General features: G+C 38.9%; 1 protein-coding gene across 9 annotated transcripts in view; it reads left to right on the top strand.

Annotated features, from left to right (window-relative positions):
* Positions 1 to 26,780, top strand: part of cnot1 (CCR4-NOT transcription complex, subunit 1) — a 159,070-nt gene that overhangs the window by 65,729 nt on the left and 66,561 nt on the right. For 4 of the 9 annotated variants that reach the window (XM_087996089.1, XM_087996088.1, XM_087996091.1 and 1 more), the window contains 10 exons: positions 4,544 to 4,714; positions 8,522 to 8,649; positions 10,660 to 10,900; positions 11,256 to 11,375; positions 13,286 to 13,408; positions 15,711 to 15,862; positions 20,058 to 20,217; positions 22,281 to 22,482; positions 24,255 to 24,398; positions 26,572 to 26,696. In XM_087996089.1, the coding sequence (XP_087852215.1) occupies positions 4,544 to 4,714; positions 8,522 to 8,649; positions 10,660 to 10,900; positions 11,256 to 11,375; positions 13,286 to 13,408; positions 15,711 to 15,862; positions 20,058 to 20,217; positions 22,281 to 22,482; positions 24,255 to 24,398; positions 26,572 to 26,696 (1,566 nt within the window). The remainder of the gene's footprint in view (positions 1 to 4,543; positions 4,715 to 8,521; positions 8,650 to 10,659; positions 10,901 to 11,255; positions 11,376 to 13,285; positions 13,409 to 15,710; positions 15,863 to 20,057; positions 20,218 to 22,280; positions 22,483 to 24,254; positions 24,399 to 26,571; positions 26,697 to 26,780) is intronic. The other 5 variants (XM_087996096.1, XM_087996095.1, XM_087996094.1 and 2 more) reach the window with 3 other exon arrangements.

Raw genomic sequence — 26,780 nt, 5'->3', positions numbered from 1 at the left:
AGGGAAAAACAGGCAATGTTTTCCCCCTCTCCAGGCTCCTCTAATCCAATGCTTTTCTGACCAGCTTCCCATATACTCTTGGTAGACTAGGCTTACTGCATATCCTGACTTGTAATAATTCCTGCTCGTTTATCATCTTGTGCTTGCTGATCTCCAGTAGTCTATTTAAAATTTGCATTCTAGCTCTGTATTTTGCTATGGCCTCTTTCCCCTTCCCTCACCCCTATTTTGTTCAAACTACAGACAGCTGTGCTTTCAACTACCTTTGGCCTTAAGCACTTGAATAACTTTCTTAAACCCCTTTTGTCTTCTGCTATCTTTCCTCTTTAAGCTGCTCCTTTAAACTTCATTTATAGGAAGCCCTTGGTCACTTGTTCCAATACCTGTTTGAGGCTCAGTGTTGAATTTTTGTCTAATAGAGCTCTTCAGAAGTACCATAGAGCATTTTACTATATTAAAGGCACTATATAAATGTAAGTTACATTGGCTAATCCTAATGGCGGGCAGTGATTTTTCTGCTCATTATCTGAGTTGTGGTTGTTAATATGTAACCACTTGAATGTATCAAATGATCTCTGCTGGAAAATAAAAGTGACTGGCAAGGGCTTAGTTTGTCTTGGCTGCAATGAAGCACAGTTAAGTAGATAGCTTCTGAGCTAGTGGAAGCATAAGAAATGATGCTTTGAAAAGTAGGTGGTGAATGGACTCATTGGAGGAATGTAAATTAAGAAGTTACTGTTTATAATCACCCCTAATTGTTCTTTTTCACAAACGACCAGTCTGTTTTGTTCATTCTCTGTTCACAGCTTATTTTACTTATAGTAAAATTCCCAAAGTATAAAAGGACTTGTTGGAGTGGCAAATTATATGCTCCGAGAGACTGACTATGAAAGCCTTTAATTTGTAAACCAACCACAAAGGTAGACTGTGCCATTAACAAAATGATAACAAAACTCTCATTATATGAGCTTCAAGTTTTCTGCATGTCTTCATCCTGTCCAAGCAAACAAAATAGTTGAACACCATTCTATAGGCGAGCTGTGTGGATGTCTACAAAACTATTATTAGGAGCTTCTGAAGGCAAATCACTTACTTGGTAATGGCCCAGCAATTGTAAGTGCTAGCCTTGCTGTTTACATAGGTCGTCTCTGACCGACTGGTTTAAACAATCGGTCCTAGTACATAATGTGTTAATGGATTTCTGCTATATTACCAGTCAGAGCATGATCCTTCTACCTGCTGTTTTTAACATACCTCAAAAGAGGGCAATGGCAGGGTGTTTGTTCTGGGATGAATTCTGTATTTGTATTAAACAGAAGCTGAAGCCTGAAATGTTAACCCAATTGATTTTGGGATGAGCCAGCTACAGGTTTAAAATCTTTGGATTGCTTCAGAGGCAGTGCAGATTAATAGAAGTGCACCTCCAGGTGGCCCATTGATGAAGTTGCATGAGATGAGATTTATGGTCCTTTTCTCACTATCTCCCCGGCCAAGGTGTGTGAAGCATTCTACTTGAGAAATTTACCCTGACCAGAAATTTTGTGATCTGGCAGTTTTTAGTTTTAAAGCTTCTAATATTGCACGTTCCATTTCACAATTAAATTTCTTTTTAAAACTGTGAAATATCTTTGACAATGCCTGACAATTCGACAATATCATGGGATTTATACAGAGAGCTTGGGAAGGAGCGATTTTACTGGAATAACTAATAGTCCTTATATGCATGCTGTCTTTGAACTTCTAAGTTTTGACTGGTCACATTTCAGGCAGTAAATTCTCACTGGAAAACCTGTTCTTAACTGGAGCTTTTCATAATTGGGATTAAACTGTCTTTATTAAAACCCAGCTGTATTGAGACGAGTTACACAATGCCTTTTGACTTTGCAGCAAATCTAATTTTGCCCTGAAACTCTTGCATTCGGAGAGAAAAAAAGAGGTCATTGAGAATCTGAAATTCTGGGTTGTGCCAATCATTGGGCCATCATAAAATGATAAATATTTGAACGTTTGTTTCCAAACCTATCTGTGGATCATTTATTGGTCTCTATACAGCATTAAAATGTTTGTCATTGATTCTGAAAGCTTTCATGTCCTTGAAGTTGTTTCAAGCCTTCCAATGATGTTTTGGGTGAATGGATAATGAGAATAATATGACTTGAATTCTGATTATTTATGCTGTTAGAGTTTGGGAAATTATTGGTCAATGTGTAGACCATTTTTGTCGTCATTGATTTTCGTTTTAGGAGATTCAATTTTGAATTTGTTCCCTGTGGTCATTGAAGTCTAAATGATTGCAGCCAAACCTCCCCCTCGTTTAGAACCTTTGTTTCAATGCTTGCCTATGCATGCAAACTTGGATAAAAGAAAAAGAAAGTTTGTATTTATATAAAGGCCTTCCATGAATTCAGGTGACCTGCTAAACTGTTTTCAATCAAGTCAATAATTTTGAATTGTGGTCAGTGTATTGTGCGAAAAGATTTAGAGGTGTGTGTATATACATCTCAGGATGAATGGAAGATATGCAATCCACACCACAATAACTCAGCCTAAAGCTAGCATCTCTGAAAAACCTGTTTGGAATCCCTGAATTGCTGATTATTCCTCTCTTGTTAGCATAAGATGGGGCTTCTGAAGGGTCAGCATCTAGGCTTCGTTATTTGCCTAAGGCAAGTTATGCCAGCTTGTCCCAGCAAATCCTTATATGCCACATGCTCTTTCTCATGGATGGGTTCACTTATGATTTGCCCTTCTGGTTGATGTGAACTAAAGTCTGTTTAAAGCCAGTGGTGCTCTGATGTTGCAGGATAAAAGGAACATTCTCAACAAAACATTTGATCCAAAGTTTGTTTTTTTTTTTTGAAAATAACATCCCTACCTTCTGTGCAATCATTGGGCCATTTTATCATCAAAAAACTCAAGTCATTTGAATGTAGGTTGTTTCAAAGATCATGAAAATTCAATGAGCAAAAGTTTCACCAATAAGAACCTTGCAAAAACGCTAGGTGTAGAGACACTAATAATAACCTGGTGGCTGGTCTGAAAGTCTGATGTTATTCAGGAAGATATTCTACAGTGAGTTGAGGCATGCAAATATTTTGTCAACTTAGATATAAGGTTTTTTAAACAACCTTTACAAGATTTGGGGTTGATGCTGTTGCAGGAAAAAGTGACGATGATTTGTAATGCCCTAACAAACTTTGAAGCAAGCCATGTCCAACTAATTGAAGAAATGAGAACCCAAAGAAAGTTAAGAAATAAAATCCATCTCCTTGCTACTCTTGGCAGTCATTGTCAGGTCTACTAAATATTTCCAGCTATTTCTGTTTTCACCTTAATTTTATCCCCTTTTTTTCTTTTCAGGGTGTGCTTATGATTTATATTTTGAATTTGCACAGCAGCTGTTCGTTCTGTGCTTTCCACCTCACCCGGGCTTTTTTTCTGTCCTTTTTACTCCCCATTTATGATTAGACTAGATTACTTAGTGTGAAAACAGGCCCTTTGGCCCAACAAGTCCACACCGACCTGCTGAAGCGCAACCCATCCAGACCCATTCCCCTACATTTACCCCTTCACCTAACACTACGGGCAATTTAGCCGGGCCAATTCACCTAACCTGCACATTTTTGGACTGCGGGAGGAAACCGGAGCACCCGGAGGAAACCCACGCAGACACGGGGAGAATGTGCAAACTCCATACAGTCAGGAATTCCTTAATTCCTGAGGCAGGAATTGAACCCGGGTCCCTGGTGCTGTGAAGCAACAGTGCTAACTACTATTATCGATTCTGAATTCCCCAGTCATCCCTCTTGTTCCTTCTTGTGTATTTCCATTGCAAATCCAGCCAGTCTCCCATGTTCTATTCTCTACAAATTTGAGATAATCCAAAATTTCATGTCCTACACACATCCAATCTCATTCATCCTGTGCTCACTGCTGTCTGAGATAACTGTGATCAGCGACTTCTGGTCTTCTGAGCATTCACATGCCTTCAGTTACCTTGGCCTTGGGTTCTGCACTTTCTCTACTGCATCTTTTTCCTCCCTTCAGACCCTTCAACACCTATTTCATTGACTAAACGTCTGAGTTAAATGGCCAAATATCCCATGTGGCTCTGTCATATTTTTGTGCTAGAATGCTCTTCTGAAACACCTTGGGATGTTAAAGGCATATTGGGGAGAAAAAAACAGCAAATGCACTGATTTAGTTTGTGTTGTACGGAGGGTATATTTACCCTGAACAGATTAATGATTTTGGTACTATTTACACTAGTCTAAAGATTGGAAGAACCTTTTAAGTAAATGCTGATTTTTAATTTAAAACTGGAATAATAAGATATGGCAGCATCCAGCCAAAGATGCAGAGGAAAATAATCATTGTAATCTTTGCCAGAGAATCTGGATGTCTTTCCTTCCAAAGCAGTTGCACTTGTATTTCTCTCCTTTCGTTTCCACCTGGAATAATGTATGTCATGCATTTATGTTGACGATGTACTTTTCTGCACTGGTTGCAAATAAAATTGTGAACTTGTATTTTTTTTTTCCAGAATCCAAACCTAAATTTTAAAGAAGTGACTTATGAACTGGATCACCCAGGATTCATCCTTCGCGACAGCAAAGGTCTACAGATAGCTGTGTATGGCATCCAGAAGGGGATGGGGATTGAAGTCTTTCCTGTTGATCTCATCTATAGGCCTTGGAAGCATGCAGAAGGACAGGTATGTTCGCACAGTGGAGGCGTTTCAATGATAGTTCTCTAAGATAATATGTTGTCAGCACTTTAGCTTTTCCTTGAAATCTCAGCTGATGGTGAGCTGTGTAATCCATTGTCACATGAAGTTTTTTAAACAATTTCACAAATGTGATCAGGAGAGCAATTTCTCTTATAACACAGCAGCTTTTTATTACAATGGGAGGGAAGGTGGAGGTCAACTGTCATGTTTAATATATAAATATGAAGTTGAGGTTGTAATCCTGAAGTCCAAGCTAATGTTTTGACAAGCATGGGCTCAAACCCTGTCATGAGAACTGTTGAAAATGAAATTCAATTAATACATCTAGAATTGAAAGTTAGGTGCACTAATGGTGGTGATGCATCTACTGTTGGTTTGTTATTTTTTTTTAAAAACCCATCTGGTTCACCAATATCCTTTAGGGAAGAAAACCTGGTTTCCTTACCCACTCTGACCAACATGTGACTCTCGACCCAAAACAATATGGTTGACTCTAAAATGCCCTGTCAAGGGCAAGTAGGGATGAGAAACAGATGTCCCACTTGCCCACTGAAACCATAAAGGAAAAACTGCAGGCATTACCTCCTTGGAATTATCTCTTGTTTTTTCCTAATTCCTCTGGTACTTTGAGTTATTTCCCCATCTCTTCTGAATGCTTTAACAAGGCAGCAGTTTAGTTCTTAGACTTTTTGTTTTGTTTGATAATTGTTTTATTTGAATTATAAGAATAATCTAAGGAGACTCGGCTGGAGTGCCCTGTATTACATAGCAAGTTTAATATAGACAATACAACGTATAGAGGCAATATCTCTGCCAGTTTTTAAATGTTAGGATCTGTAGTTTTGAACTCACCATAAGTGGAAACCTGCCTTTTCCCCCTCTGTACCTGCCTCCGATCTTCTCGTGAGACTATAAGGCATTGCCTGGTCCACTTCTGCAGTTCGATTCTGCACGGTTGACCTGATAATTCTCAACTCTGTTCCTACCTTATCCGCACAACCTTTGATTCTCTCTCTTCTTTTTTGGAATAGTAAATCTCAGCATTGAATATAATTAACAACCCAGCATCTGCACTAAGGAGTTCTGTGGATTCACTGTCCTTTGAAAGGAGAAACTCTTCCTCATTTCTGCCCTAACTGGGAAGCCCCTTATTCTGAGATTGTGCCCTCTAGTCTGGTCCTAGTTCTCCCACAATTGGAGGTAGCCCCTCAGACTTGTAGAGTAGAATCATGAAACAGTACAACATTTTAGGCCATTCAGCTCAATGTCCATGCTTGTTCTTTCAAAGAACAATCCAATTAGTTGCACTCCTTTTTCCCTTTAGATTCTGGACCCTTTTTCTCACTGGTCATGAATTATAAAATTTAAAAAGCAATCTTGAATCAAATCTTAATGTCCTCTGTTTAGAGTCCTGGAGCATAGAGACAAGCCCTTTGGCCCACCATGTCTATGCCAACCAACAGACACCAAACTATATCCATTCAATTTATTTGCATTTGGTTTGTAGCCTACTATGCCTTGGCATTTTAAATGCTTGTCCAGTGCTTTATCAGTGTTGTCAGAGTACCTGCCTCCTCCATCCTCTCGGGCAGTATTTCTGCCACTCTCTGCACCCCCTCCAGTGCAATTGCATCCTTCTGATAGTGTGGCCTGAGCCTATCTTCCTCACTATTGACAACCACCAGCAATTTTCATGTCATCAGAATTATTTCCAGTAATTTCCCTACCACTGACATCAGACTAACTGGTCAGTAATTACCTGGCTTATTTCTGCTGTCCTCCTCGAACACAGGAACCACTTTAGCTATCCCCCAGTTGTCTGGCACTTCACCCATGGCCAGCGAAGTATTAAATGTCTCCTCCAGGGCCCCAGCAATCTCCTCCTGTGCCTCCCATAGCAGCCTGGGATTCATCTCATCAGACTCTGGGGATTTATGCACCTGAGTCTTTCTCTGATATTTGTTGATTTTATATAGAAAAATGTTCAGTTAATCAGAGTATCATGATTGATAGTTACTGACAGATGTTATGAAAACTGAAACATGCTTATAAGATTGAATAATTGAGTCAATTGATTGGTATGAGATTAATATTAATTGAGATTTGTCAGAAATGACAACTCAATTCCTAAGAGAAGTGGAAGGTTGGTGATGAGTTGAAATTTTAAGCTGATTTTGGACTGCTAAATACCCATCTGTTGCCAAGTCAGATTTGGATCTGATTCTAGTGATTTAAAGTATTTTATTTTCTGAATTGGTTCAAACTTCTGCTTTGAAAATGTAAAATATGTAATAGAATTTTCTTGCACACCTGTGCAAGTGTTGTTTTAGTTCATTAATTCATTTTATATTATTTTACTCGAGTTGACGCAGTTCCACTTCAATTTTTGCACTTCGACCAATGGAAGAACAATTTATGTTGTTGAAATAAAGACCTGTGGATGCTGGAGATCTTTAAAACAAAATCAGAAATTATTGGTGGAATTCAGGCCTGGAAGCATTTGCGAGGATAAAGCAGAGTTTACATTTCAAGTACTCTTCATCTGAACTGGAAACATTAACCTCCTGCTTTCTCCCCACAGCTGCTGAGTTCTGCCAGTGAACTTAGTTTGCTCACTGGGAGTGTATTGGGGTGGAATCATTAGGGCTGGTGGCGAAAATTTTTTTTTAAAGGGAATAAAACAAATTTTGTGTTTCTACAGCGCAAAAGTTAAAAAGGGCTATGTTAACCTCAGATCTGGGGGCGGGGGGAAGAAAGCAAATTTGCTTTCAGTGGCAACCAATTATTTTACATTTCACTTTTAATTGGATGTCTGTTTTGAACAGTTCTAGAAATTCTGAGAAATTAGATTTATTTCCCTTCAACCAGTTGATTTGGAAATCCAATAAACTGATTTTAAGAAACAAGTGCATCAGAAGTATAGACTCTGAAATTTTCTTGTTAAAGAAGCAGCATTAATCTCTACCATGCACATGATTTTTAATTGTGCTCTGGGGCTGCACAAAGTTCAAATAATTTGCTCAGAGGGTCAGCCTTCACTTTTCTTCTTGCACACCCATCCCCCATTATACCTGTGTACATATGGTAGAGAGTGACACACTTGTAAATAATTCTTTGAAATTATGTGAAGGTGCCAGTATTGGACTGGAGTGGACAAAGTTAAAAACAGGTTTATTTGGAACTACAAACTTTTGAAAGGTAGCAGCACTCCAAAAGCTTGTGCATCCAAATAAACCTGTTGCAGTGTAACCTGGTGTTGTGTATTTATTTGAAATACAAGCCTTTGGTAAGTTTTTAAGGACTGGTCATTGTTAAATTTTTTCAATTACTTTTTATGTTGATGCACTGTCAAACTTAGGCCAAGACACCATGGTCGAAAGAAAATAGATTTTTGAGTTATTTAGGGAGTAATGTTTAAATGCGATAAATTAAAGCAAAGTCTGTATTATGGATATGCAGATGGTGGAAGCCATCAGACAACCATGTCAGGTTCCAAGCAGTTATCGTTTTCCTGTCATATTTGTTGCTGTGTGTATGGAGGAAGGAGTGGATATTCCGATTAGAAATAAACATTTTGAAGAAGTGGGTGAAGATTTCTCTTTTGACCACTGCAATGCTTCAGCAAAAGTCTTTCTGCCCCAAGTAAAGATTGCAGCACGTTGTGTATGCCATATGTGAAAGGTGGTCATTGAGAACCCAACTGAGGTTACTGCTTTGTTGAAAATCCTAATGGGGAAACTTGGTTTGGTAGGGTTATTGTTTGAAATGTTCACCTGTGTTTTGTTTTTGCAGCTATCGTTTATTCAGCATTCATTAATGAACCCAGATATCTTCTGTTTTGCTGACTACCCATGTCATACTGTGGTGACAGACATCTTGAAAGCTCCTCCAGAGGATGATAACCGAGAAATTGCTACATGGTACGTATGTACTTCTGAAAGTTGGGCACGTTCAGAAGAATGTGGCATAGAACTATACTAGTTTGAGATTTGTAATTGAATTTGAAGACTACTTTAAAAGGGCAAGTGTGACCTTCAGGGGGTGAGGCGTTCACTATGAAATTCTGCCGTGAAACATTTTTGAACAGGCTTGGTGTTACAATTTAAATTGAATCTTGGAGTTCAATGCTTAGACTTAGTGGTTGTTTGTCCACTTAGACGTTTTGGGTTGGGTTTTCTGAGACATTTCTGACAGTTCTGAGGAAGGATCACTTGACCAAAATGTTAACTCTTGATTTCTCCCCACAGATGCTGCCAGACCTGCTGAGCTTTTCCAGTAATCTTTTTTATAGATTCTTCAGCTTCACATATGTAAACAATAAAGTTTTACAAAATGTTTGAAAGACATTAAGGCCATTTGATATGTTGCTTGAAGTTATGGATTCATGGTTGGGAAGAGGGGTACTGTGGACCACTGTTGGAATGAAATTTTGATTACAAATAAAGGCTTAAGAAATGGTTCTTCTTGCTCTGGCACAGAGGTTTAAGGGTCAATGCTGTGATGTTTTCAAATGAGAAGTTTTGAGGGAATTAATCAATTATGTTCCCAAGGAGAGTCTCTTAGGACTGAACATTAAACTCTTATTTCTTTCTCTGCGCATGCTGCCAGAACTGTTGAGTTTCTCTAGCACTTTATTTTAATCCTGGATCTTCAGCATTTGCAATTCTATTGTAATAATGAACAGTTAGTAGAGATATCAACAGAGTCAGAAATGGAAGTTTGATATTTTTTGGTTCAGGACAGTGCTCATGAGAATATGAAATGCCGTGAGTGCCAATTGATAATTTGCATAGAAAATTGGACAATTATTTGGTATTTTTAAAAACTTATCAAAGCAGCGAAGGGACCTTGTATAAAGTGGGTTAAATTGCAGTTTTGGCATCAGCACAAATACAGTGGTCCGAATGATGTAATTTCTGTGTCTGGTGCTGACGAGTACAAATGAGGCCACAAGACTGTCTGAGCATATTCATTTATTATTCAGTAACAATCATTTGTTGTTCACCTATTTAAAACTACAGTTGCTGTGGAAATGGATTATGGAGTATAGTGTCTCCAAATACCTTTTTTAGACTGCTCCTCCAGTGAGTCATCTCGGTGACCACTGTGCTTGTAACTAAAGCTTTTACTACAGGCTCCATTTGCTTCCAGCGTTAAGTGGGAGCTAGATAAAATCTTCAGACTGCTCATTCAAAGGGAGGAGAAAGAGGCTGTTGAACCCAGGAATTAGGTTTTTAAGGTTGCTGATTTTTTTAAAAAATAAAGTTTCACTCAAAATTGCCCTACTTTAACCATACAGGAGTGTGAAGTTCTTTGTCTTTGTAATCCTTGATGTTATGCAATGTTTTCAAAGACTCAGTCATTACATATAAAGCGGCTTGGTGGTTAGCACCTCTGCCTCTCAGCGCCAGGGACCCAGGTTCGATTCCAATCTCTGTCTGCATGGAGTTTGCACATTCTCTCTTTGTGAGGGGTTCCTCTGGGTGATCGTTTTCCTCCCACAATCCAAAGATGAGCAGGTCAGGTGAATTGGTTATGCTAAATTGTCCATCGTGTTCAGGGATGTGCAGGCTGGGTGTATTGGTTAGGGGTGAGTGTGAAGTGGTAGGGTGGGCAGATGGATCTGGGTGGGTTACCCTTCGGAGGGTCGATGTGGACTTGTTGGGCCTAATGGCCTGTTTCCCCACTAAGGATTCTATGATGAAGCAATAGTTATAATTTACTCTAAATTCTGATGAGCTTCAGTTGCATACTGTGTATTTGCTGGATTGGGTGCAGGTGAGCAAGAAAAATCTCTTTCCTCAGCTCACCTGTAGAGCACATGTGCCTTTGGTGTTTGTAATGCTCTTGTACATGAGACCACTTGACCCTGACTCTGCTGATCTGTAAATTCCTAAAACCTAATGTAAAATATTATCCATTCATTGCAGGAAAAGCCTGGACCTTATTGAAACCCTACTACGTCTTTCAGAGCTGGGACAGTATGAGCAGGTCAAACAACTCTTTAACTTCCCAATCAAGCACTGCCCGGACATGCTGGTACTGGCCTTACTGCAGATTAACCCAACCTGGCACACACTGCGCCATGAGCTCATTTCCACACTGATGCCAATTTTCCTGGGCAATCATCCAAATTCTGCCATTATCTTGCACTATGCATGGCACGGACAGGTATGCTGAAACTGAAATATTTCGGGAAAACAGTAACTGGTTGCTTTTTTTAAACAATGTAAATGTGGGTGTAATGCATCTTTATATTAAGTACAGTTGTGTAGATAACCAGACATTGAGAATACACACTATTTAAGCAATTCGCACTTGGTAAGATGAGGTCTTATACTGTTTGGAGGCATTTTAAAATTTGATTTTAACGAAGTGAAGTTAGAGCTTTTCATATCCTAGATTCTAAGTGTAAAAATTGTCTTTTACAACTGAGATAAGTGCTCTGTGGCCATGTATGCATCATAGAGTGGTATATATCCTCTAAGTGTCGTGTTTTCATTTTCATACATTTCCCATATTACAGGGTCAATCCCCATCGATCCGACAGCTGATCATGCATGCAATGGCAGAGTGGTACATGCGTGGTGAGCAGTATGACCAGGCCAAGCTCTCACGCATTCTTGATGTAGCTCAAGACTTGAAGGTAAATACTCTGCAAGTTAGCTCAATGTTCATTACTGGATCTATGTAATGTAATGAATTTGTGAAGTTCATGTCCCGTTTTCTGTCTTTTTTACCTTTGATTCAGACTTGTTGGGCTTCCCTTTCTTCTTGTCAGTTTGTTCCATTCAAATTTCAAGGCTGAAAGTTTATAAATAGCTATTCTTGATGTTGATACCTCATGGTAGATAAATCCTGAATCAGAACACTCAAGATCTTTTAGTATCGCCATCTTATGCAAGCAGATTAATAGATAAGATGTTTGAAAATTAATGGGTGATTAATTGCAAATTTGTGACTCCTAAGACTCTAGTCACAGTTTTTTAAAATTGATTCATAGGTTGGGTAGCTCTAGCAGAGTCTGCTTTTATTGACTGAGAAGGTGCTGAGCCACCGCTTTTAGCAATCTAACCAGAAAAAAATCAGGAGCTTGAATGCTTGCAGCATAATAGTACCAGTATGCATAAGCATTTAAACCAATATGTTTAATGTGTCAGTACACGTATGTTCATCATACATTATTTGCACTTTCCTGTTTGTAATTACCATCCCAGTGCAGTTTTGGATGGCAAACTCTGATTAAAACTCCAAGGCTTTGGGTTTCACTGTACACGTTAGATCTTCATTCTTTGTACAATTTGTTGACTTCTGTTGGACTTCGACTTGTTACTAGAGCATTGTTTCAAAGGCTCCATTCACATGCTGGTGCCTCATCCTATTGATGCATATTCATATGTTTCATAAATAAATAATACAGTTTTAGCAGGCAATTATACACCACTCACACATTTCCATTAAGGATTTGACCAGGGTTTCTGTATTCACCCTGGCTGTGATCAACTAACTCTGCTCAGGCTGTCGACGAAATGGCTGCTCTGTGGAGAAACGATGCTGATGGATTGTGCAGAATCTCCATTATTGATCTAAAATCCTACTTGGGCAAGTTAGCAAATCAATAAATTGTAGTTCAAAACTGTACCAATACTGGAAGTGTGTTGTACAGATAGATTATTTTGGCTATTAGATTTCAAACTCTGCAGTTAAACAGTGCTAGTGAATACAGTCTTGAAACTGAAATTTCTCAGCAATTAAGCTGATCGCTTTTTTAAAAGATAGGATTATTCAAAGGGTAGATAAGGTTCATAGCCAGAACATCTCTGAGGGAGAGTGTGCAAATTACTAACACTTTGGAATGAAAATCTGCAGTTGGCTCTATCTTTGACTCTGTGTTTTTATGGTTGAGGACATGAGTTGAAATGAGTCCTTGACTTCTGTATGGAGCAAGTTTGTACTGGTGTCATTCTAAATGTGTTTGAAGATTTTTCTAATGTACCTAGTGCATATGGGAGTTGCATTTAGTAGATGTAGATGACCAAGCTGTGGCAGGTTAATTTACTTTTCATGCGGAACTTAGCAGTTGATGTCGAGCTGGTATAGTTTAACATAATATTCCATCTGTTGTGAAGCAGAGGTTCTAAGAGCAGAACCTAAATTTTCTAGAGTTGCTTACAACAACTGATGTGCAAAGATTATAAGATTTTGTTTCCAAACATATACTTGAAGTTTAATTTTAATGTTTTTTTTCCTTTTACCATTTATCCAAATTTGTAATTTTTGCATTTTGGACCGAAACTGCTTTGTTGCATGGTTGACCCAAGCCAGATCATTTGCTTCCAACAAGGGTTAGAGCTGAGCAGAAGAGAGAAAAAATGGTTTGTCTTGTTTGCCCCTCATTTCACCATCTCTGAGAGTAGCATAGCAGCAGGCTGGGATTTACAACTCATAACAGGCAGAAATCTAATCCCGGGATAAATTGGAATAATTTACAAAACTCCTGAATTTGGCATAACTTAATGGAGTGATTCTATGATCACTTTTGTTTTTCCCTAACAGGCCTTGTCTATGCTGCTAAATGGTACTCCGTTTGCCTTTGTTATTGATCTTGCTGCACTTGCATCTCGCCGAGAATACCTCAAACTTGATAAATGGTTAACTGATAAAATTCGCGAGCATGGGGTAAGATATTAACCATAGGCCTTTTATTTTTATATGTTGTAATGTGTGCTTCAATGTGAAGAGTTGGTCATGGAGTGATGGTTAGATTCTCACATTTGAAAGATGATTATTGCCTGGCGCTTGTGTGGTGTGGATGTTCCTTGCCATTTGTCAGCCCAACCTTTCTAGCCAATACTTTACATCATTCCAGGGGAAAAAAAAGTTGTAATCATGATCTAGATCTAACTTTGTAGAAGATTGCTAAGGAATCTGCATTGAATTCAGGTATTGTTAGGGCTGTGAAGTAGAGATAAGTGGGTTTAATTTACAAGCTGTGATCCAAACTGTGGGCTGCCTGTCAGGTTACAAGATCAGCACAGTGAAGGAATGGAATTGTATATTCTTAGGACAAGGTGAGGCGATACTCCCCTCGGTGGGTCATGACAAATGTTCTTATTTCCTTTTGGTCACATAGCTGTAAAACTTCAATTAAACTTAGTTAATCAAATCAGAAATGGAGAGCCTCCTTCAAAGTTGTCTTGAGTGAAAGAGTTTTTTTTTGTAACTCATATCTGAGAAACTTAAACACCTTATTAAACAGATAGTAAAGAAGAGGGGGACTGGGGGCCTGTACAGTTAGAAAGATAACAGCAGCTGTAGTTTTTGGCATCCTTGAGTTGCAAGAGTGAAGCTAGAGTCCCAGCTCATGATTAGCTCCTGTCCTGTTTCCTCAGGATTGGTGAAGTTAACCATGACATCCCAATGAATGGTGATTGATTTTTTTCTTTTCCCTCCCCAAGTTGCTTTATCTTTGGTACTAGTTTCTGAGGTTGAGGGAGAGAAGCTGTTGATGTACAGTTACTTTATTGATTCTGGTGTCTAGCATTGTTCCATCCCAAGCTAGATAGTTTTGGAGACAGTGTCATCTCCCACTGTTATGAATGTATCATGCTAGTGAGAATAAAATAGTGATGCAAATTTCTTGACATCTGTTTGTGCCTCTTGGTTAAAATGGCAATTCCGATGCATCTGGTTTTGTATGCTCCATGAGAGTTGTTCAGACTTAGTGGGTGATCACAGCAGCCACTTTAGGTCAACAATGAGCTTTTTATATAACCATGAAAGCCTTAGATATTAAGTGAAGAAAGTTGAATATTGTTGTCTATTTTCGCAATTGTAACAATACTCGATCACTATTGAATAATCGGTTCAGACGACAATTTGACTTCTATACAATTAATTGAACACCAAGTTAAGTAACATTTAATATGGACTTTATTTCCAGTATTCTTTCGCAGATTGGTCTAGTTTGACTTCATGTAGTGAAACTGCTAACAGGCAGTTTGTAGTTTAATTATGTTTTTCTGTACTGGGATTCAGCAGCAACTGGAATGGGAAATGTCCAGAATTGCACTTCATTCAATCATTCTTCAAAATCAACTTTTTTTTTGTTGTTGATCAAAGTGCATCTAAGATTTAAAGTCTGTACTGTTCCATGGATAATCCTGAAATTATTGTCAGCAGCATATATAATTCCCAAATTTTTTTTTAATGCTTTTAATCCGGGTACCAGCTTCAGACAAGGGGTCTAAATTAAGTCCTTTAACCTGTCAATTGTGATCTGCCTCAAGGTTGCAGTACAGAGGTTTGCTTGTATAGATAATTAACAAATTTAAAGCATCATTGTTGAGTACTTCCAATCTAAAGGCACATGGGCAACTTACAGAAGTGTATAGTTGTAACCACTTGTCAGAATCATAAAAGGATATGCACTTAAACATAATTGAGCTTCATAGTAATTGAGTATACAGCAAGGCCTCAGAAAACATTGTTTTAGGATCATTTAGTTAATGGGGTCTATATTCTCAAACATTGTGAGATTCATTTTCACCATGTCCCAAATAACCTGTAGTCTTCTGCTCTCTAAGGCAAGTGTACTCTTCATATCTACCAGCAATCCCTATCGCTGCTGATACATCTAGTATCCAGCTCCAAGTTATTTACTTAAGAGATTCGACAAGGGACAGGGAAATAAGTATTCAAATTTTGCCTGTCCGTTTTGTACACGCAAAAAAATTCTTTAAAAATCACCAGATGACATGTATCTGTATAAGCTGCATTCAATACTAGTATAGGAAGCCATGTTTCAGTTAAAGTTGCAATTTTCATGAATACAGCCACAACTTTTAAATGAGGATTTGTGCATTTGAAATCCTTTGAGACATTGCTGAGATAATAAGGTGTTACATAAGTGATCAGTGTGTGTTGGGGAAAGGAGTATGAGACAATAGGATGATAATATCCAACTGTGTTTGTTTGACAGGAACCATTTATCCAGGCATGTGTGACGTTCCTAAAGAGGCGTTGTCCTTCCATTATGGGTGGACTGGCCCCAGAAAAGGAACAGCCCAAGAGTGCTCAACTCCCTCCAGAAACACTGGCCACCATGTTGGCTTGCTTACAAGCCTGTGCAGGGTAAGATTAGCGCTTAAGTTTTTTTTAAAATAAAATATTTTTTTCTCCTTTGTGACATTTAGCGACCCAAGGACCAAGAAACCAGAGTTATTTTCCAAGTCAATGACATGTTTTGAATGGTGGGAAATCCATATCTAAGATAGTTGGCTGTATTTTGAGCAAACCTCAGTATTGGTTGTACATTGTTGTACATTGCTGCTCTGGGAGCTTTTTTGTTTTACAGCGTTAGCTTTATGTTCAAAAATGCAACTTTATAACCTGAATACCATTGAATTGCGGTTGTACATTTGCTGATATTTTCTGATTTCTTTACCGTATGCCTCTACTGCAGAATCACGCATTAGACAAGCCCTCAGCGCTAAAGCAACCTGGAAAAAAAAAATGACTTTCCTAATACTGTTCCTATTAAATCTTTCATTAGGTTCACTTGTGTTATCTGTACTTGATTTGATATGCTTTAGAAAACTGTTTGGGAAAGGTATCTTAAGGTATAATCAAGGGTCATCCTTTGAGCCTTTCCTGCCGTTAAAAATCTACAGGTCGGGGAGTCACCAGGTTCTTTGGCCTCACTCTTCCCTAAAACATATAGAAAAGTAGCCACTGGAGTTGATGACTCCACCTGTGAAGCCTGCTCTGGCATTCTGTCTGTTCGATATCTCAGCTGTTTTGATTCATGTTCTGTTGAGAATCTTGCCAAGGATCCAGTCAAACACAAAATGTTATCTCTGCTTCTCTCTCCACGTGTGCTGCCCAGCCTGTTGAGTTTCTCTGGCGTTTTCTTTTTGTTTCAGGTTTCCTGAGGAGTTTGTTTTCACCACAAAAATTTGATCTCTGCTTTAGAAAAATAAAACTGCCGCATCATCTGTAGCCTCTTGGACTGATTATTCCAGTTTCCAATCCCCTTATGTGGTTGGGGGGGGGAGAAAGTACTTCCTGATGCTACTTATGAATGCCTTGACTTTAATTTTTAAGACCATTCCCCAACTGAAGGTTAAAAAACAATTTGGACAATTTTTAAACAAAAACTCATTCCTTTGGTAATATGGTTGGATCATTGTGATAAAAAGTTTGTGTTTTCCTCACTCATCTGTGTAATCTACTGATAGATTAAAAAGAAGACTGGGTCAATATGCGGTAAAAAATGTTTGAGAGTTCCTCTTCAACTCCTGCAAACACTGGAAGCATTTGGCGATTATGTGCTATCTATACACACTGTAGTGATCTCCGGCTCAAAGGGCAAAATATAGAACAGCACAGGAACAGGCTCTTCAGCCGCCATGTCCATGCTGTCAATCATAGAACTTTGATTCTTATCAGAGGTGACATTTTGATGTGCTGAAGCAGCCCTCAAATGGAGGAAAAAATGGATACCTCCTATTCCAATTGTTTTTTTTCCCCAATTCAAAATGGTTGTCTGTACACTTCCTCTATCAACCACTCACTCAAATCTTTGATTTTGTGAAACTTTCTATGCCCACCTATACAAACTGCTGTCTAATTTGATGCTACTTGCCAATTTGAATAAACATTACTAAGTATAGGTTATTCATTCAGTTGTAGAGCTCAGGCCCAAGAATGAGGCCACTCGTGGACACCAATTACCTCACTCATTATTAATTTCCTCCAACAGTGCCAAACTTTTTACCAATGCTATCAAGAAATAAGCACCCACTCTGCCAGGTTGCAGTGTTCCCATTATGTAATAAAAACTATTGTTCGTTTTTTTGAGGGGATGAGATCGTAAGAAGTAGGGGCAGGAGTAGGCCATTTGGTCCCTCAAGGCTGGTACACCATTCAGTAAGATCATGGCTGATCAGGTTGTGCCCTGCATGGCCACTGTAACCCTTAACACTCTCTTGTACATGAAAATCTGTTCAAATATATTCAAGGTTGAATTAGTAATTCAACGTTCCCTTCTCTCTGGGAAAGAGTGACAACGATTAACAACTGAGAGAAACATTTCATCCGTTCAGTGTTAAATAATAGCAGGATGACCAGTTCTCCTGGATTTCCTGGGAGAAAACTGCTAAAGTGGAGTCGCAGGTAGATAGGATAGTGAAGAAGGCGTTTGGTATGCTTTCCTTTATTGGTCAGAGTATTGAGTACAGGAGTTGGGAGGTCATGTTGCAGCTGTACAGAACATTGGTTAGGCCACTGTTGGAATATTGCGTGCAATTCTGGTCTCCCCTGCTATTGGAAAGATGTTGTGAAACTCGAAAGGGTTCAGAAAAGATTTACAAGGATGTTGCCAGGGTTGGAGGATTTGAGCTATAGGGAGAGGTTGAACAGGCTGGGGCTGTTTTCCCTGGAGCATTGGAGGCTTGAGGGGTCACCTTATAGAGGTTTACAAAATTATGAGGGGCATTGATAGGGTAAATAGGCAAAGTATTTTCCCTGCGGTCGGGGAGTCCAGAACTAGAGGGCATAGGTTTAGGGTGAGAGGGGAAAGATATATAAAAGAGATCTAAAGGACAACTTTTTCACACAAAGGGTGGTACGTGTATGGAATGAGCTGCCAGAGGATTAGATTAGATTACATTACATTACAGTGTGGAAACAGGCCCTTCGGCCCAACAAGTCCACACCGACCCGCCGAAGCGCGATCCGCCGAAGCGCAACCCACCCATACCCCTACATTTACCCCTTACCTAACGCTACGGGCAATTTTAGCATGGCCAGTTCACCTGACTTGCACATCTTTGGACTGTGGGAGGAAACCGTAGGAAACCCACGCAGACACTGGGAGAACGTGCAAACTCCACACAGTTAGTCGACTGAGGCGGGAATTGAACCCGGGTCTCCAGCGCTGTGAGGCAGCAGTGCTCGCCACTGTGCCGCCCGCATGTGGTGGAAGCTGGTACAGTTGCAACATTTAAGAGGCATTTGGATGGGTATATGAGTAGGAAGGGTTTGGAGGGATATGGGCCGGGTGCTGGCAGGTGGGACTAGATTGGGTTGGGATATCTGGTCAGCATGGACAGGTTGGGCCAAAGGGTTTGTTTCCATGCTGTACATCCCTATGACTCTATAATCACCTTTGGTGTGTGCAAACACCTCCTTTGGAATGATATGCGTATAGCCCCTGAAAATCTGCAAAAGGAAATTTTTCATGTGCTGCAACCTAGTAGTTCTTTTCTAGGTGTGCTCTTTCTGTTGCTAACATGGCATTTGTGTGACAGCAGATCAGAGATATGACTGCACTAATGTATCAGTGAAGTTACGGAACTGAAATATATAATCTGGTAAAGGAACATATTTTCCATATAAACTAAATCCACTTGTTGAGTGATTTAGCACATATCTGAATGAAAATGTGTTCTGTGTTTTTAATTGCTAGTCCTCCTGTTAAAAGTTGTACCTAACCACATAAGCTCTGCAACACATCAGCTGCCTCTTTGGCATTGTGATGCTGAAACCGGGGTTTTTTTTTGTTTTGTATGTTTCTGGCAATATACTGCCTTTTGTAGTTTCGCTTATCATTTTATTTCCTGGATTATTAGGTTATCCATTGAATGACAAAGTAGCAGTGTAGTTTGCTGACAGGAAAACTCTGTATCCCATAAAAAATGAACTTGCACTGTGGTCCATGTGTTGAGCTGATGGATTAAGCACAGTTTTCGAGTGATTTCCCTGTTTGAGTGTATATTCTTGAATAGGTTATGATTAGGGAGCATTAATGAGCAGCAAATGCAGTCTGCATTATTGAAATGTCAAGTCACCTTCGAGCTGTAACATAGCTGCAACAATGCCTGGGTGAATTGTTGAATGAAAACTGTGCTGTGGCATGGTTTGTATAATTCACAATGTAAATGGATCTGACTGCACAAATCTGATTTACAAACTGTTGCAAGCGCTTCATTGCTAATCATGACCGGTTCACACAGTACCTGCGTCACTGTTGTCCAATCCAACTGTCTTTGACTGCAGTGACAGTATAGCTCAAAGCTCCTAATGGTAGGACAGAGCTTGCTTTGGCTGGGTGGTTGTCTGAGCTGTATCTCCAGTCTGAAGTACTTGTTTTCAGTTGAAACAATTTTCTTGACTGCTTATAATGTAGGAACTGTTGACTCTGTTCTTTTGCCTGATGGAAATGAGCTAACAGAAACTAAAATGGTTAGCCTGAATTCTTGGGTGCCACTGTTAGATATCTTCTATTATTGGGTTATTATAATACCGTATTTCCTTTTCCTACTAGGAGTGTTTCACAGGAGCTGTCAGAGACCATTCTCACAATGGTGGCCAACTGTGGCAATGTCATGAACAAGGCCCGTCAGCCGCCACCTGGAGTAATGCCCAAGGTCCGCGCACCTAGTACCAGCAGTATAGAAACCATGTCACCTGTACAGGTACAAATAGTTAAGTAAAGCAAAATTGTTTTTCACCTTCGTGTAATCCTTGCAACTGATCAAACGAAAAAATCGTGGAAGCAAGTTGACTAATAAAAATATTGCCCTTTTTTTTGAAAAAGAGGCTCTAATTACAATGCACTTTTGTAATTTAACTTGGTATAAATATCGTGTTCACTTTACATTTGATTACAAAACTGGCTGACTTCATTTTGAGATTTCCTGTTCTAAAGTAGGAATTTATTAATTGTTAATTGTGATTCAGTACTGTTTTTAAAAGATGCAGCAATAACCAGTCTGTTTCTAGTTACTCTAGTGGTCCATGATAAGCACATGAATACACATGTATTTGTAAGCTTGGAGTTAACCAACCTGTCACAAGATAAATTTTATGTTTATAATTAAATCTGGAAGAATCAATTGGAGAGATGGGATGCATTCGATTTCTCCATTTAATATGGGGAAACATCATCTCGACTCTCTCTATTAACCAACACATTGCTGTGCATGCCTGTCATTCCCAACAAGTTGCTAAATTCCGTGAGTGACAAAGTTCCCTCCCCTTAAAAGCTTTCCTCTAATCTGTATGTTTCATAGCCTGGTTTTGAATCTGCAGCTCTGGATCTGGTGAGAAACTTCCAATGTCCTTATTTGGCTGCGCATTTGGTTCCCTTTCCAAATTGTTTTTGTATGGCTGTTCCCACCAGTATTGTTCCCAGTATCAGTTAGGACTGTAGCTTTCAATTCAGTGGAATCTGGATAAATAATCTAGCACAGTGCCAAGATGGACCTTGCATTTGCTGTCAGGGGCCTGTTGAAAGCCACATCTAGCCACCAGTCTCTTTGGGATATGAGAGGAATATTGAGATAGTTGATGGGGAATAAAAACACAAAGCAGAGAAAATGGACAATAGGGAAGACTTGTGAAAGAGTTTGGGGTGGGTGGGGGGGGAGGTGTGGGGCCAGGGAATGTAAGCAGTGGAAAATATTGTTAGCAATAATGTGTACACAATTCAAAAATTTCCTTTGAGAATTGAGCCTGAAAATCTCAACAAATGCAGGTTCTCCCCAGGTTTGTGTTTTTTGTGAATTCCCTTTGAAGGGATGTAGCACATCAATTTGAATTAGCTGCACAGCCCAGGTTAGTTTGTGCAAAGTGGCTGGAGTTTATACTCCCAGTGAAACAAATGCTATTGGAAATCTTTTATACAGGCAATGGGTTGAGGACAGGCTTGGACAACTGTGATGTCTGTCTTTTCCCATGGTCAAATAGACTACTGGTGCGGGTTATCAGATCAAATGGCATTGGCCGTTTGAATTAGATCATCGTTGATCTGGGGCCTTACTCCATATACCTGCCTTTTAATACCTTTGCTTACAAAAAAATTATCTATCTCCAAGGGCAACCAGTCCTAATACTTGAGTGACCTACAGCTTGGGGTGAATTGGAATTGCTAGTAGTAGTGAAATTAAATTGCTATTTGAAAAACTGAGGAGGATTTGGGTAGGATTAGTGATCAAAACTGATTTTTTTTTTGAGTACCTGTCAACAGTACTGTAAATGTGACCACTCAGTAACGGTTTAAACTTACAGGGTAAATTTAAATACTTTCTCAATTAATGGAGATTTTTTTAGAGGATCCATTTTAATGCAGATAGCCCGTCCCTGCCTCCATGCGCAGATATATTTGTACAAGTTCAATGATGCTACCTTCTCAAATGCAAAGATTTTCTTTGATGTTTTCCCTGATCAGTGAAGAGAGTTCCTTGGAGCTTTACTTGTAGCAGTCAGTTTTTGGTATCAGTACCAACTTTAAGATAAAACTGCTCACTGTTTCTTAGCCAGGTTGGGAAATTTATTATAGTGTGGTGAAAGGTGTAATCAAGTAAAGGACTGTAACTAATGCTTTGATATTCTGCCCTGAGGCAAATTTACATTTTTGATATTTTTAAATGACTCAGCTTAGAAGGGTTTTAGAGGCCAAGCAAACATAATTTGTTAAATTTTAATGAGCTATGTCTCTGAAGTTGATTTTTATTTCTTTTTCACCCACACCATGTGTTCTTTTTAGATTGACCCATTGTCTGGCATGGCTTCGTTGACTATTGGTGGATCAGCAGCATCGCTCACTCCAAGTATGCAGGGTTTTACTACTAATCTGAGTTCTGCATTCAACACCCCTCAATCACCAGCAAAAGCCTTTCCACCACTCTCTACACCAAATCAGACAACTCCTTTCAGTGGAATTGGCAGTCTTCCTTCTCAGCTCCCAGGTTAGATTATCCCAGAAATGTTTGTGATAACTGGTCTGCTATTGTCAAATGTAATATAATTTATATGCTTACATAGTCAATGATAGCATGTAAAATTATCTTCACTCTTTCTTTACCAGGTTAATTTATAAGGTTAGATTATAATACGGTGTAACATACTGTTGTGGTTACATTTTAAACACTCTGCAGTACAATTAATGCTGAAGATTGGCAATAGAGTGGAATACCAAGCCTTATTCTTATGAAGCAACTTGTCTAGTGACCCAATTGTTTTGAGGTAATGTCGAATTATTGATGGTACTAGGCTAGTCAGATCTCTGATGGAAAGTTAGATTATTGAATTGTGAACAGATCGTAAAGCTGGGTAGATCATACTTTTCTAAAATGTTTGTTAACAACATAATCGTTTGCTAAAGTCTAAGCACGCAATGTTGCTATCTTTGTTTTAGCGAAAGAAAGTTAGCAGAAACGAAAGTAAAGACATGTTAACTCAGTAACAGATTTTTAAACTCCTGAACAATAACCTAAGCACTCTTTGTAGATTGAACAGAAATAATGGCTTTGTATTGAATCAGTACACCCTGGTGCAATGGATTGTTACAATCCTAACAACAGGTGCTGCACATCTAACAAGACCCAGTCCAGTAAATGTTTTGAAATTTTAATGACTTCAAAGACAAATTATTTTTTTAAAAATCTGGAATTGCAGATAGCTCTTTCTTTATTACTATACTCCCTAGCTGACTGTCCTCTACTGTTATATTGTCCCTGATGCAGCTTCAATTCCTTTTTTTCCTTTTTAAAACTTCATAATCTTCTCTTTCACTGACTGTATTCCACTACTCTGAGCTAGGAATAATAACCACCTCTGAAATTTCATTGCTTCAAGCACCTTTGCAAAGAAATGTTGCTTTGCATCTGATAGACCATTGAAAGTACTTCTCACATTTTGGACCTTAATATATGCTTTACTCTAAGTGATTTCTCAGCACAAAAAAACGAAAGTTAGACTCTGGAAGGTCCTCCCTCTAAGCCCACCAGGTAACTTCTCACTTGGAACTATGGGTATTGCAGTTTCTTAATAGTGCAGCAAATTAATGATGAATATGTTAATTCCAAACACTCACTCTCACACCCATCTATATATTTAATTTTGAATTCCAAGAACCTAAAACTGCATTAAAGGTACTAAAATACATAATATAAATCTCTGTTTCATCACAAACTCTCAACCCAGCTCTGATAGTTGATAAGTGGTCCCTTCTTTCTGGGTTTCTTTTGGAAGTAGAAACCAAATAAACGTGGTGTGTTGTTCTGCAGCCATCTCTTTGGAAAGAACAATGCAGAGTTTTGTAGATCAACATACAGCCTCGCCAAAGAAACCCAGTTTGTAAAGCTTGTCCTGGATATTTTAGCTTCAAGGTTGGAGCCACAAACTGTTGATTGACTGAACCCTTCCCCACTTTTATTTTGTTTTTGTTAAACCTCAAGAATAAATGTGTATCAGTATGTGACTCACATACCCGGTGAAGAAATGTCCCACTGAGGCAATACGTTTGTCATTTGTATTCCTGAATTGAAGCATCCTCTGTCAGTTTGAAGAATGTTGTGTTGGCCAGAAGGGAGGAAGGTGGTGAAGGGATTTCTGCATTGAAGGACCAATCAAAAGGAAACTGATGTGCAATGTATTTGTAGCCTTGTCTGTTAACTCCTTAATGAGACTAAGGCAAAGGTATTAAAATGGAAATTTTTATTTGATTTTGTGTCTACAGGTAGTTTGGGTACAGGGAGTTTGAGTGGTATGGGAACTGGTGGACTTGCACTACCAACTGTGAACACTGACCCCTTTGGACAGAGAAAGATGAGCACATCTGGACTGAACCCACAGACATTCCAGCAGAGTAAGATGAAACCTTGTAAGTGGTTGTGTTGTCTGTGACTGTTGTGAGAATGTGACCTAGCTAGTTGATTCCACTGCCTCGGTTTAAACATGATTAGTCTTCACAGAGCAATATCATGTAATCAGGGCTTGAAAGAGATTTCCACATTTAATGAATCAAAGCTGTTTTGAGTATTACCAGGTCTTTCTCCTCCGAGTGCATTTTCAGTAACCATTGTAATCGGAAGGTGCACAGGTTCTTGATGTACCTTTGTCACAAACTAGGCTTCATCTGCTATAGAAATGAGCAATAAACACTGGTCTTGCCAGTGATCCCTTTGGCAACAAAATCAGATGAGTAGAAAAATGAATCCATATTAGAAGAAATGTATTATTCAGATAATTGGCTAGCTGAGAAGCATGCAAAGCCATTTTGTTTGAAAGCTACTTCTACAAAACACTTCCAAAACTACTTTTAGATGCTTTGGAAGAAAGATGATATTTGAAACCTTGGTCCTGATTTAATCCTGCTCTAATGAAATTTCTGCATCTGAAGTCAAGAAAACTGAGTGAAGCCAAAGTCTAGCAGCAAAATTGAAAGGCCTAGAATAATCAGTCAGTATTTATTCAGTAAAGAAGGTGTAGCTTTGGAAGTTTGCATTAAATTTGGCTGGACGGGATGTTTGAGATTAGAACCAAGATTTTTGCATAGGCCTGAAGGATGAAGATTGACCCTTTAGGGAACTGTAGAGGTTTGTTCTTCACTTCTACATATTTAAAATAACTTTTCTCCTAAACCCATACTGAGAAGTATGATCCACTCTCAGCCTGTTTTGAGCTCTGTTTTAGGGTGCCCTGGTGGATGCATGCATCTGTTACGAATGTTTGTCTGCATGTTTGTGAAATGCCAGCCCAGGTTGGAATTTATCAACACCATAGTTTCCTCTTAGTTATTAAACTGAACTCCACTAGACAGAAATATTGACGAATTTGGTGCTCATTATACGCAAAAATAAAATGTTAGATCCAAGCCAGTTTAGGCAAATCCTTGCATACTCTGCTTTATTTAAATCTAACTTTTTTTTAAAATGACTATTTCTGTTATAAACTATTAAACCATGTTAAAAGCTTGCTCTACAAGGAATTTTTAAACTTCATTTTAATTTGCTTAACTAACGTTGAATAAAAAGCTCTATCACACTGGTTATTCATTCATGCATCAGTGAAAGTGAAATTTGTACAGCACCGAGTTAAAGATGCTAGTCTCTATAAAATATTGTGACTCACTTAAAATGCATCATTCTCAGCAATTGGAAGTGTCTGCAGTTGGATTCAGTTGGGATTAATTTTCAAATCCTGAAAATGTTGATCACAAAAGGGGTTAATTTTCACCCAGCAACTTCGCTTTATTTTCTGCTAGAATTCTCTTCCCTTCTAAACACTTTATCGGTTCCATGTGGGCTGATTGCCCTCAAACACCTCAGACAACTGGCTGCTTTTCACGCGCAATCTCTGGTTCCAAGTGTTGGCAAAATTTCCCTCCACCGAAACAAGTCTCACTGTACATTCAGCTTATTTTACAATTTATAGTGGTACAGAGGAACCTCTATTATCCAGCATTCGATTATCCGAACAAGATCGCAAGGTCCCAATACTTGGCTAAACTGTATTATTCGAACATTCGGTTTTCTGAACATAATACTCCCCGGCCCTATCGTTCGGATAACCAAAGTTCCTCTTTATATACCTTTTTAGAGTTTTTTCATATCAGCATTTTAGGGTGCTGTTGTGTAGCTAAACCTGTACTCCTCCACGCAGTCACTCCGCCTTGTCTGACATTAGTTATGTCTCTTGCCATGTAGAAAGTGAAGGATGGGTTACCCGTATTCACACTTGAACTTTAACCTATCATCCCTAATGTGTCACTATTTAGAGAAGGGAGTAATGCTGGTGTAATTCAAACCTGAATCGCATATATATCATTAATTTGTAGTGTGAATTCAAATCGAACCAATCTGAAATATTTGCAGAGCAAAATATTGAAGCTTGCTTGTAATAGTTTCTTGAAATAATTGCATTATTTGTTTATTGATTCTGCAGTTAAGATTCATGTATATTGTTGACACGCCAGTCTGTCGCTTTGCATATACTGTTGAACAGCAGTTACATTTTAACGAGATTTTTTTCCTGTTTGTTACTGTTCCACACAGCTGACCTCTCTCAGGTTTGGCCAGAGGCAAATCAGCACTTTAGCAAGGAGATTGATGATGAAGCAAATAGCTACTTCCAGCGTATCTACAACCATCCACCCCACCCTACCATGTCTGTTGATGAGGTGTGTGTGCATACTCTGTGTTTAAAATACATTTACTGTATGTTTAGATGCTGTGCATAAGTTAATTTTTTGGTACAAAATAGC

Source organism: Chiloscyllium plagiosum, unplaced genomic scaffold (genome assembly GCF_037043375.1).
Source record: "Chiloscyllium plagiosum isolate Xiang-an unplaced genomic scaffold, Cpla_swu_hap1 HiC_scaffold_17, whole genome shotgun sequence".
NCBI lineage: Eukaryota > Metazoa > Chordata > Chondrichthyes > Orectolobiformes > Hemiscylliidae > Chiloscyllium > Chiloscyllium plagiosum.
Note: the sequence above shows the minus strand (reverse complement) of the source record. Positions and strands in the feature narration are given on the sequence as shown.